Here is a 14,077-nt window from a genome sequence, read left to right as displayed (position 1 = left end):
TTACCTTTATATCTGCATTAAAAACGTGTTTGCTACTCCAACCTTGTCATTACCATCTCATAGCTACCCAAATGCACTTGAAAGCATTTGGATGGTATTAGAAAGCACTGCTACCTATAAGATGGGATGGGGAAGCCCGTGCAGTATGATGCCTACTGGCCACTCTGGCCAGTGGCCACCTCCAAAGAGCACCATGCAAGCACCACGGGCAAACAGAAAACTGCCTACATCTTGTTCCTTTAGAAAATTATTCTTTAAAGAAAACAGACTAATTGTTAGTAAATCTATTAGTGAATTTAATAGAGAACAGTAGATCAGTTTTTCAACATGTTATTTTTCTTCCTGAGAAATTATGCTTTATTTACAGATAAAGCCTATGACAAAAGGAGACCTAACATAGCTAAAAAAGCTTAGTATGCTTAGTATACTATAACATAAAATAGTGTTTTCCATGTAGGAAACCATAAGGTTGTATTCTGCTTAATTTCTGAAGGAATACATTGTCTCCTAGGTTATTAATTATAGATATATTAAAGTCTTCTAGATGTTCTTTATAGGGCATTTAGAGACAAACAGATAATTTTAAACATAGTAGCAATATCCCCCCAAAATGAAATAAAACAAAAGCAAAGGTCCGGTAAATTCAGAAAGTACAGTGCACGTTTCTCTATAGTCTGTGTCCTTATGTTATTATTGCTTGGTGGCATATTTGAGCTCCCAAAGGATAGAAATGTTGATACAAACCCAATTTTCAGGATAATTCAAATAGAATTAATACTTACAAGCGCTTCAGTTCTGAAAGTCCATGAAAGGCCCCTGGCTCAATTGTGCTAATTAAGTTATTCTTCAGATCTCTAGAGAGACATAATAGGAGGAGCAATTAATTATCACTTTTACATACTGTATTACTGTTATACATGAAAAGTGTGAAATGCAATGCAATTTTAACCTTTGTCTTAAGTAAAAGCAATGGATTTATTTTAAATAGTAACATCAGAAACACTACATCATTTGCAGTTTATGAAAACATATTTTTCTAAGAGGGTTAAGGTTAGATGTTAAAAAACAGTCTGCTTGTTTTAATTCTTTTCCTATTTGTAATTTTCAAAATGAGCTTCACAGCCATTTTTGCCTCAGGAAAAAATGTTCTAATCAATGAGTGAATAAAATAATTAGGTCAGCAAAGCAAGAGCCTGTTACTTTGCTTATTCATTGTGCTGTGCACTTTACACTTAATAAACTTCACATTCCCAACTAATGTATGCAAAGCAGCTGGCATGGGAGGCATAAACAGGTCAGTTTTGTGTCCTGGCATGTACACAGTTTCTCGTATTTGGCAGAGAGGTGTTTCATTTTGCACTTGGTGGCAATCCAGGGGATCAGTTGTTGCACAGATAAAGAAGATTTCACTAGCATTAATAAACTCATCTGCTCTTGGCGCAGTGCTCAGGGCCACGACACTTCTCTCAGTTCGGTCCCCACAGAGATTTACTATTGAATTGTCTGAAGGCTCTTCATGATGTGAACACTGAGGAAATGCCTTTAGATGAGCAGTCTAGGAGAGAACTGCCATAAATTCTCCGAGAGTCAGGGTTCGTCATTTGACGATTTGCAATTCATAGGGAATGACTGGTGCTCAATAACATCACTGTTGTTTTTTCAGACTGGCCAGCTCCAGTATATTACAGCTCATGCGCGTCTTGATTCAACCAAAGTACAGACACATCAACAGCATGAGTCACCTTATTTATGACTTTCTATTTTACTGCAAATAAAATGTGCATGAGGTGAAATCTTGGTCCTACTGAAACGTGACTGCCCTCAGTAGGGCAAGGTTTAATCCAGAATGTTTAGTTCACTGTAAGATATATGCGAATTTCAAAGTCAAATTGATTCCAAATCATACATAAAGATCCTTGGATTTTGCTGGTCACTTGTGCTGATCTGTTCCAAAAATTTGTTATGTCAAAAGCACTTTGTCTCAGTGATGTCTTTGATGAGTGCTCTGCCTAGCAAAGTTCTCAGCCTCTTAGAAGGTCAAATTCAGCTTTCAGCTTGCATCACACAACACTAAAAATCCTTGAGAAGGTGATAAGACATTTTGACTTCTATGTACAAGAAGTTTCATCTTACATATAAAAAATGCAAAGCGACCAATATACAGCAGAATGAGACTATAATTTTGATGTTAAGAAAAAAAGAAAAAAACCTTAAAGCCCTTATCATCTCAGCTTGAAAAGTCAACCTAGACAGTCAGTCACTTAAGTTGTAAAAAATTCCATGTAAACTAGGTTCCATATGTGTTAAACCTTGACCTGGGAAGACTTTTATGCTGTGTACTCTGCAAGGCATGATACACAGCAAAGAACTGAACACTTCCATACTTACACCATCATTCATAAACACACTGCTTAAGGTTGATTATAATTTTTTGCATAAATTATTTTTTAATATGCACAAAGCAAGGAAGTGGAAAGGCTGAAATATCTGTAGAAAAAGGTAACATGAAAATTTATTAACAGAGTTACAGCTAGAATTTTGAAAAGGAACATTAGCTGACATTGCCTATTATTAACCCAGGAAAGCTACTTAACTCAAAATGATTTTTGAGTAAACTGGTATCTTAGTGAACTGCATTTTTAAGTATTTTGTATTTTGTTTTCATGCCTGTGTTCACAATGATGATCACATATCACATCACCTGACCAATGATTTTAGATTAGCCTTTATTCTTTGTTTTAGCTTGATGTCTACATGCTACTTTGATCATGAATATGTTTCAACTGATCTTTTAACACTATTGGATAAAAAAAAAAAAAAAAGTGAGAACTATGTATTTAAAACTGCAATCAATCAAAAGGCTATACTTAGAGTCTTTCCAGAATATAAGTACTGCAAAGCCAAAGAGGCTTTAATATTAAAATTCACCATGGTCTGAGAAAGCCATCAGGGAGAGCAAAAAGCAGGATAAGGGAAAGAAGAGAAAAAGAAAAGTACCAGCAAGGGGCAGAGCTTGGGGAAGGACCTGGCTGGCGATTCAGGTATTAAGGAGGAAGTTGCACAGTCTATAAGTAATTTTAAGCAAAGGCTCGTGTTCTTCTTCATACACAAACCAAGCAAGCATAGTTACAACAGCAGTTGAAATAGAGCTGTGGAAGTTTGTGCTCCAGTAGGTTCTTGAGGACCATCTGGCCAAGGCATGTGAGAAGACCCAGCGGGCAACAGGAAGGAATTATGGGCCTCAATTGTCATCCTGCTGCTACTCTGTCCTTTCCCAGTTACCTACCCCAGTCACAGCAGTTTTCTTCCCTTCTGTGCGACATACTGGTTTTGGCCAACAGTCCCAGGAGTTTATAGAATCACAGCTGATGACATTTGTTATTAACAAATGTAAAAACTGTAAGATTTTTTTTTTTTTTTGGTATTGGCAGCAGTACTATATATATATATGTATGTCTCCAAGCAACACAACAGACAATATCTTCATAAATGAAATGTACATCATTTTACTTGCAGAAAACATTAAATATATAATGACTCAGGTTGGAGGAACCTGCAGAAATGAGCCAGCATGTAAAAGGAGGAAAGGAGACTCTTTGTTGGCGTAGACTTCCACGTTTTTTTTAAGCATTAGTCCACCCATGCAGCCTCTGAGATCTATCCTGATTTCATGCTTTACGCTAGAAAACACTTTGAGGTTTAGACAGTGCAAATAGCCACATTTAGGCAGGGAAAACTGACAATAATCTGTTGAGCAATTAGACATATTTTGTGTTAACTGCCAACCCACCTAAGTGCACTTGAAGGTTGCAATTAAATCATCACTTACGGCCAACAGTGTTAACAGCTCACAACAAATATATATGTGTATATATATATATGTATATCTATATAAAATAAGCATAAGTGGGAAATCGTTGGCAGGTGAATTTTAACACCAGTCCACATAAGGCAAAAGGTCTTGGTCCTCTGTGTCCTAGTTTATGGAAACTCTGCTCTGTTTCCTCATAACCCATAACAGCATAGGAAAAAACAGTATAATCCAAAACTATCGTCTAGACAAATAAAAAAGCCCAGGATAATGCTAGTGGAAGCCAAGCCATTTCAGGGAAAAGTGTCCATCAATTAAACTGTCCCAAACAAGCTAAGTCATCTGGTCTTAAATTCCATTTAAATTTGGTAGGTCATTTTAGTAAGGATAGTCTCAGAAAATTGTAGATGATTACACTACTCACAATCCTGGTACTTTCTTGATAAGAAGTATTACTCCAAAATGATTTCCTATACTTCCAGTTTAACACAGTAGATATTTTCTTCCCTGCCCCTTCTTGAAGACTAAAATGTAATGAAAATAAGTAAAATGAGCACAAGTGTTAATTACTTACAATTCTTGTTTTTATACTAGAAGAATATATTTTCTTGCCTCCTACCTCTTTTGTAAAAATAAAAAATACAACTTTCACTGAGCTAAATAAAGAAACCAGGGTAATATTTGGTTGTATGTTTACATTTTTCCCCAAGAGCTGCTGCTGAGATTTGGAAAAAGTCATGATCCAAGGCATGATCCAAACTGGGCCACGCACATGCACGCACGCACACACACACATGCCCCCCACAAGTGATTTTTATCATCACCCCAAAAAGGAAAAAGTCAGACGAAGAACCCCAGTATCACAATATTGAATGACCATAGCATGACCCAGCTAAAGTTTTTTTTTTTTAAAAAAAAAAAAAGAAAAGAAAGAAAAAAGTGCTTTATAACTAGCATGTATGGCTTTGCATTATTTCTGACAGAGCATTTTAACTTTAAAATAACTATTCTGAATCTGAATGATGTGTCATTAGTGGTGTGGGTGTATATATATAGTGGCATGACCTGAAAATAAATCAAAACCAAACTTCTGTTACAATTACAGATAGATGGAAGTTACGTGAAGTTACCTAAAGCCGAAACAACTGCAGCATTTATATCAAGGCTGCACAGCTGGCACGAAAAATTACTACAATGTTTGTTGAAATGCTATATTTCCTCTGATTTTATTAAAATTTCTAGATGTACTTACATCGTGGCACTTTGGTCTTAACTAGATATGAATAGATACAGAACAATATGAAGCAGATTTATCATTAAAAAGTAATCTGAAATGTTAGCATAAGTTATTAGAGGAGAGTTTCCTCTTCACTTACAAGCCTGAACTTGTATAAATTACATATAATAAACATTCTGCATTATCTTCCTACATCCATATACATAATTTGCATGTGCATGCACATAACAGTCCACAAGTAAAAACTTTTAAATTCTTTCCCTGTCTATCACAAGCAGTTTATCACCTTGCACATTAATCCCTTAACTTTTTCCTTACTAATGACAGTACGGAGGAGTTACTTCAACAAAGACAGCTGCCTTAAGAAGGGCGAATCTATGCTTGAAACATGTATTTCCTTAGCTGAGATAGAGATGAAATGCGAGAAAGAGGCTACTAATGGGACTTTATAAGAACATTTAACAGTTACTCCAGGCCACTCAGCTCTTAAATATCTTCCCCAGCCAAACCCCTGATTACCTAAACGTGTTCTTGAGATTCAGGGTTCATGGTATATGTTCATATAGTAGAACTTACTACAGGAAAATTAAAATATGCACATCCAATTAACAAAAGAACCAATTTATCAAAAACAACATGGAGACATTTTAGGCATTTCATATCAAAGTCTATGCCTTCAGTCACTGCAGACTCTTCCCCCTATTTCCACTATACGTACTGCAGATATTCTGAATACATATTCATAACAAGAATGTTCAACTAATTCCAGTACTTCATTCAAATTCCTGACATTGATACATCTTTCATAAAAAATTATAGGTTGTACCAGGAGGACATCTGTGTTTAGAAAGCTGTCATTATGGTGCTGCAAACTTTCCAAAAAAGCTCTGAAAGGAGCAAGCGGTTGTTGAACAGATGCCAAATTCCAGTGAAATACGACTGGCTTTCCAAATTTTGCATATTACTATGAAACAACAATAACAACAAAAATATATAACATCACATCTTCCACTTCTTTCTTATACAAAATGCTTCAGCTAAACCAATTGGAAGTTTTGCCCATTAAATGAATCAGGACCCTTAATAAAGACACACGTTTAAAACTTTGTTATGATCATGGTAGAAAAGCAGCAAAGCCAGTGGTGAAAGACCACATTTAATATATATCCCGACGTCACAATATTGATTGTCAAGACTAGCTGCCTTGGATACAAGAAGAATTAAGACAATATTGGAAAAATAAGCATGAAGACATTATAAACATGTCTTCCTGTACAGGAGCCTGTGACTCATTGCTTATTATGCTTTGATATTCTGCATATTGTGAAAACATATTTTCATCTGCACTGCTGGTGAGTGTATTGCTAGTTACACATTGGAGAGAGAAACAGGCAGATGTCTTGATTTAGTTGCTATCCATTATCCAATATCATCGATATCTAAAGCACACAATGTTCCTATGAAACTCCTGGGCTCTCAAAGTTGTTTGTTGTTTTTAATGATAGAAGAGGAAGTTTCATCTGCTTTCCAGATTTAGAAAAAGCTATCATTGTACTGAAGTTCTAAGAGAGACAGATCTTTATTTAGATTAATTTAGATTTAAAAGATTCCCATAAAAGGCATATGGAAAATAATTGTGCCCTTAGAGAAACAAACACTACATGGCAGTGATGAGGGGTGAGAAGATGAGAAGGCTTTGCTTTGCTTTTAACATGTCAACGTTTTCCTTGATTATGCTTTTCCTCTTGCTTTTCTTTTATTAGAAAAGTTTCACCTAAATCATAACCCATTACCATCTGGATTACTTCAGGTACAATCAGAAGATTCAAACCTGTCATTGATGGGTATAAAGATGGGTAGAGCAGTAGAAAGGTCATCGCATAACCTGATGCTATTTTACTCAAGGAGGATGACTCATGTCCTTTGGTAACTTAACAGGTTCTTGTCATTTAGGAACAAGTCTAAAAACATTAAAGCAAGCGTCAATAATGGTAGTTGAAATATAACAGAGGTGAAGAAGCCCCACTCAAAATCCCCCAAGATAGCTAGAGAATTTTCGTTCTAATGCTATTATAACATAGCAAGAGCATAGAGCTTGCAGAACTACACCAATTCAAAGCCTTTTAATTGGAGGAGGAAATCGAAGAAGGAAAAGTGAGAAAAAAACCTTGATCCAGTAGGACAAACATTCAAAGAAATGTTTTTAATATTTCTCTGTAGGCATATATCAGAAAATAACATTTTCTAGCTCGCACATACATATTTAAGGATTAACTTATACTGCATACATTTCAGTTCAGTTGTAAAGATAACATCAACAAATCAGAACTTGCAATGAGAATGCAAAAAAAAAAAAAAGCTTAGTGTCTACCTCTAGTTTAGCACTTTGTTATCGATAGTTCAAACCAAAATGCAGTTTCTAATAAAGAAAAAAATCATTTATGCTTTTCCAGCAAAATAATGAAGTTCACAACATAAGTAATTATTCATGTATCTTTTTGTATTTTCATGGATGCAGCAAGTGCCTAGCAGCTCTGCACAAAAATCATCAGTGGCTGCAAAGAGCCAGAGGCTTCTTAGGCTTTCACACCCTTTGGGACTTTTCTGTATGCTCCTGCCTAGCAGACAATGCAATGCAGGTGGAGGTTCTTGCCATGTGCTCTCTGACCACAGCCCACCATTGAGGGGTAGGAATATAAATAATCAAAGTCAGCTCTGAGCAGAATTCCAATGTGGAACAAAAGGACTTGCACAGAAAGCAGAGAAATAGGGCAAAAAGCATCCTCAGCATTTTTTCCTTCATAAGAAATGTTCTGGAACCGCACCTAGTCGCCTATTAGAAATTTCCAGCAGCATCTATTCAATGGTCAAATTTCAAACTTCTGAGTCACTCTTTCACAACATAATCAGAATCTTTCATATGGATTATTAGGTAGGAATTCATTCTATATTTTCAGAAATGTATCCGACTTCATTTTCCACAATAAAACAGGGAGATGAGCACTTTACACTAAATTATCAGAATAATTAGGATAATGAACTTGTGGATTTCTTTGTTTGTTTTAGCTAGGTGACCTCTAAAATATACAAACTACTCTACCATGGAGATTCATTTTTACATAACGATTTTTTTTTAAGGAAATGCCTGATTCTTCTTTCCTCTTATTGAACCATTATTGCCTTGGAACAATACAAGCAATTCTTTACTGAAATGTAGTTCAAACTTCAGAAAAATATTTTCTTACATGGCTTGAACATCCAAAGAAAAGAAGAAAGAATTCCGCCCTTATCCGTAATGGAAAGACAAGCATTTTTGCAGATGACCCTTAAATAATCTTACGGGAGTTCTGGGCCAAAAATAAGATACTTCACTATCCAGTGTAAACTGATATAATAAAAATAGTCTTTCCTATAATGTTTATTCACCCTAATGACTTCATAACACAGAAATAAAAAACTTCTAAAAATTAGCATGATTCGATTGCAAATATCAAAGACATATCTTTCAGCCCATATATCATTTCTGTGCGATCTCATTAAAAGCGTAAGAATTAATCTTACAAATAGCATTGCAAAAATGAAGTCACTTATAAAAAAATATTGAGAGCTGCAGTCATTTGCTAGTTGGTGATGGGACGTGGATACGGGAACACTCCATTACCGTCACTGTTACTGCTTCATTTAGCCCCCTCACTGATCTCAAGGAATGAATAAACTCAAAACCAGACTTCATGATCGCTCAAGCTGGGACAACACCTGAATTTAGCCTAGCATCAGCAAGAGCAGGAAGGCTTTTCCAGAAAAGCAAAAAACAATTACGGCCTTTTTATTCAGCCACTAGCAGAGGGATCTGTAACTACATAGAAATCCTGTAAAGTTGTAAGTGTTCAAAAGCAAAATAAAAAGTGGTTTAAGGCATAATATGGGAGAATTGTCTAAGTACTTTAGCTCTGAGGAATTCATTTTCTGTAAAAAGTGGTCTAGAAACCCTTTCCCTCGAAGCCTCTGTTTATACCAACTCTGCCTTTGGAAACAACTTAGACAAGTGTAAGTAATTTAGAAAACAAGCACAAGTGCCAATAAGGCATCAAGTAAAACGGGCTTCTTCTACAGACACTGAAATTAATGAGTTCCCCATCCAACTACCCCAAAGGACTCCCATGACCATTTTCTCTGCACAAATTTTTTACTTGCACATTTGCTTCCATAAGTACTTGCCAGAAATTTTAATTTTTTTCCTGAAATTTTATAAGAAATATAGATGAATGACAGAGCAAAGAAGACTGAAAAGTAAGGAGACCTATAGGAAAAATGCACAGTTCCTACACATGCTTTATAAGCCACACATGCATATTTTTGAGATTTTCAAGGAAAAATTGTTTTGGATTTTCTTCTGCTTCAGAAGTGCCATGAGAGGGATCTTTATTTCAAAACAAACCTCTCCCATTAAAGATAACAAAGATTTGGTATATCCTTTTAAAAAGCAAATATCTGTTGGTCTCACTTGAAAAATGTTTTTTACAATGACTTCTTCATTTTGTTGCTTTTTTCCCTCCCTATTTCAGGTAAAGTCATAGCTTTTAAAATAATTTTTCTAATTTGCTAAAATAAATGTCCAAGTTATTTATAACTAGAATATGAAAACATTATTACAAACAAAACCCACCACAGCAGTAATAACATGCAAGTGGGCCATAAGAACACACACAGGTCTTTGAGCCTTGAAAGCAAAGGAAAAAAGTGGTGAAGACGGGAAAGGAAGAAGGCAAAAAGAGAAAGCAGGAGAAAGAGGGACACTACAGGGAGAGTTAATGGTGAATACTGTTGGGATGTCTTAGCCTTTTAGATAAACATTCCTTTCACAGTCTTTCTCACTACACAGGGTAATAAAACTTCTCTGCGCAGCTTCCGTCATACCTTCCTTCATTACTTCCTTGCTCTAACTTTCTCCACATCATGTGCCCAGAGCCATCAGCCCTGGCACGTGATGACCTTCCTCCATAGACACGGTCTGCCCACCTTAGCCTGCAAATAATTCCCTTTGTTTGTTGAAACCTCATCCTCTCCTGATGTTGCCTTTGGAACTGACCTTTCTGGTGCCACACTGGTTTCCTAGTGGCTTATTTTATTTCCAGTTGGTTTGAGAAGTGAATTAAAGACTGCATTTCTTGTTATAATGCCCATCCTTATTTCTGATTAATAGCATACAGACCAGGGCTTCATCAGCAACAGTTCATTTTACTTCAAGGCTCAGCATGATCATATATGATAAATTCTAATACAGCTATTTTCCTGCCAAAAAAAAAAAAATGCAGCAAAGGTGCTCCCTGGTGACTATTTTAATACATGCATTTATAAATCTGCACTCGATATATCTTGAAGGATGACTGCAGCTGACACCTCGAGTGTTATCTTAATAACATCAGTGCATAACGCACCAGACGAGCATAGCGAGCAGCTGGGATGGCTGGCTGCACGTCACACTAACAGGACTACTTGCAACCCTGAAGGAGAGCAGGAGCCTTGATGCTCATAAATCCAATTAAGTTACTTCCTGAAATACAGCTAAACTTCAGGTGTTACATAAAATAAAATAAAAAAATCCTGTCCATCAGTTAAACAGCCCTATAAATTAACTTCACAACTTAGCTTATTTGGATTTCTGTCATTTCTGACCGCTAATATTGGATTTTTATATACAACTTCTGTTATATAATTTTCCCCACTACCATATACATATAAATAATGCCATTACAAATCTACGAGTGAATTATAACAGATTTATTTCTAGTATACATTCAATTAATTTGTACAACTATTCAAATAATCAATTACATTGCAAAACAATTGTTTAAATAATGCCCAAAGAGTACACGTTCAAGAAAAATTGCTAAGAAACATTGTTTCACATCTACACTTTGATGTGTGCAAAAAAAATGTATAATACACTTCCACCTAAGAATTTTAGCTAAATGAGTACATCAATACATTATTGTGAAGTAGGAATACAGCTAGAACTAACCTACAGGAATCAGTATGCATTTAATTGCAGAGAGACTTAGCACAAAGGAAAGACTTATTTTTAATTCCAAAATCATATCAAAAGCCATTTGCAAAGTTACCTACAGTTACCTAATAGAACTTTCTCTCGCTCCACTTCAAAACAATTCACTTTTAATCATCACTGATTTTTCCTAAGTTTGTTTCCTTTTGCTTAAGCTGCTAGCCACTGAATTTCAAGCAAAAGTAGTCATTTTCTGCCACGTTCTACATTTTGTCTTCCTCCAACAACTATTTTGCAGATTCTTTCCATTATAACCCCATTAGATTTCCATTTTCCTAGATAATATTTAATATAAATATATCATCATACCTCCAATTTTTGACCATTTTTATCTTTTAAACTTAAAAAATACAATCTAAATATGCCTCCAAGGAAGAAGAAAAATGATGATGCTTCTTAATATTTCTTGACAGTAGATTTACTGAACTGGAAGTTTTAGCTATTACCATCAAATAGCATTTTAACTAATAAATGTAATAATTTTAATCTCTTCTGTAGCACTGCCATGAACTACTTAGATATTAGCATAATTAATATAATAAAAATGACTATGTATGAAGGCAAAAATCTCTTCGCTACATAAGAGACATAAGAAACACGAAGATAATGGCTATCCACCAGTAAATCATTATGGTATTGAGAACTCTTCCAAACATTTCAATTAATGTTACTACATACGATTTTTAAGGATTAGTTTAGCATGGGTCAAAACAAATTAGACCTTATATTCAAACTGTCTCCTGCCTTTCATCAAGAAAGAAACTCCTCCACACACTCGATTTTCCTAGCCCTCCACAAACTAACATTACATTTCCATACATGAATAGAAGATGCACTCTGAGCTTGTGTATTTTTTTTTCTCATCATAAATAACATGGCCCACAGGACAACATTCATCTAAGGAGAAGTTTTTAAAGCACTATAAGACTAATTGTTTCATGTTAGTTAATTAAAATATTCTCTTATTTAATGAATATTGGTAATAATTTGCCCAGTATCCCAAAAAGCTCTCAACCTGTCTTCTGCAAACCCTTCTCAGTGGCTATTTCGCTTGTCAAGAAAGCTGACCCTGGACTCCACTGTGTCTCTCCTCTTACAAAAAGATATTAAAATCTTTCCTCCTTTAAGAGAGACTTATTAAGGGGAAAAGAATGATGTTTCAAGCCATCATTTCCATTTTTCCAAGCTATCTCAAAAGTTTCTCACCTGAAATCCAACTAACTGTGTCATGCTGATTTGAATTTTCAATAATTGTGAATTAAAGTTCATTAGGACTATCCATGAAACACAAGAATTTGACCATTCTGCTAAAAGACTATGAGTCTCTAATATGGAAGCAGTCTATCCAGGAGCAGGTGACTGTTTGGCAGCTCAAAGGTTGGTGGCAAATTCAGGATTTGTCCTTTGACCACTGCTTGCAATTGACTTCAAAAGGTCTGAAAATAGCTCAGCTCCACACATCAGCAACAGCTGCCAGAGAACCCAATAAACGATGCCCATTATTCTGTAGAGGAAGGAGTTTTTTTTTTTTTTTTTAATACAGGTATTTTCATGTAGCCAATGCTCATCCCTGTAAAATTTGTTGTATTTAATCAGCCATATCAGCAACACATCTGCAAACCTGGGTACAAACTTTGCAGAGCAGAACCTCATCACCATAGCTTAAATCAATTGAGCTGAATGGCAGAAATCATTTTCAGCACTTTTAAATACTCAAAGCATATCCAACATGGCAACAATTTAAAGCCTCGCAGGACCACGGTAATGTATCCTGGCCACCAGGAGCTTGACAGTAAAAGTATTGGCCTAGATCCCAAAAAGCACTTAGGCCGTCTGAAGAAAAACTTCAGGGGAGGAAGGTAGCGGATCCCGGTGGATAACCTGCCGCCACCTCAACCCCCATCACTCGTTTCGCTGGCTGCAGGCTCCTCCCTAACGTCTTCCTCAGGTCCCTGAAGCTCAGAGTGGCTCTCACAGCTAAACCATTACCACACCAAGGCCCATGGGCTTAACTGGGCATACAGGACACAGCCTCTGAGGCAGAGATCAGGCCTGGCATCCCCAGCGCCTATCTAAGGGAGAGGGAAGTGTCACCATCGATCTTTCCTGTGACAAAACCCACTGGTTAGAGCTAAAGAAGAGGAAGACACTTTCTGGGCCTTTCTCACCTAAGGAGACTCCTGCCTCAATTGGACATGCAGGAGCTGAAGCAGCAGACAGGAGTCTTCCTGAACAGTACCCCTGTATTTTGTCAAATGGATGTTTATAGCAAAACCCATTTTCTTCTTGTTGATGAAATACCCTCGGCACTTGACTGCTTCACTTTTTTTTTTTTTTTTTTCCTCTTTCTTTCTGGTCTCATAAATCTTAAATGCCTGACGACATATTGGCACAGATCCACCTCAGCTGGACCTGCATCCCAGCCAAAGTCTTTCCTACGAGGTAGTTAATGTCTACAAAAATGTGCTCATACTGGGGAGGTCAAACCTGAGTATTTCTCTTGCTAAGCAGGTATTCTACCCAGCAGGAGAGTAAAGACCAAAATCACAAATACTTTCTCTTTTCTCAGGTTTTAAAAGAAAATATTGAATCAGTAATGCCTATGAAAAGGGCTGGCTGCAGAAAAAGTGTAAGTTGCATCTCAAAGGTCCAGAAAGGAAAGAAACATGACAGTCTTCAGTGCTTTTGCAAGTCTGTCTTTTTGCCTGCTTTGTCCCTTGACACCATGGCTCGTTTGGATGCTCTTCTTACACACCTAATTCTCGCTCCTTGTATAAAGAGTTGCAGTCTCTAAAGAGCAGACACAAGTTGCATTCTGAAAGCTGCCCATGTTAGTGCTGAGAACCACTAGGCCTACTGTATCTCTTTGCTGATTTGCACCCTTGTGGCTTCTTCAGCTAGCAAGCTGCTAAATTTTCTGGTTATAAGGACTCTATGTATTATTTACTACCCATTTGGCTATGGT

General features: G+C 36.4%; 1 protein-coding gene across 1 annotated transcript in view; it reads right to left on the bottom strand.

Moving 5' to 3' along the window:
- LOC104572907 (adhesion G protein-coupled receptor A3) overlaps positions 1 to 14,077 on the bottom strand; it is a 242,508-nt gene that overhangs the window by 154,017 nt on the left and 74,414 nt on the right. The window contains exon 3 of the mRNA XM_088528799.1: positions 783 to 854. Coding sequence (XP_088384925.1) covers positions 783 to 854 — 72 coding nt within the window. The remainder of the gene's footprint in view (positions 1 to 782; positions 855 to 14,077) is intronic.

The sequence above is a fragment of the Tinamus guttatus genome, unplaced genomic scaffold (assembly GCF_059628265.1).
Source record: "Tinamus guttatus ecotype Peru unplaced genomic scaffold, ASM5962826v1 Tinamus_guttatus_pri_ptg000314l, whole genome shotgun sequence".
NCBI lineage: Eukaryota > Metazoa > Chordata > Aves > Tinamiformes > Tinamidae > Tinamus > Tinamus guttatus.
Note: the sequence above shows the minus strand (reverse complement) of the source record. Positions and strands in the feature narration are given on the sequence as shown.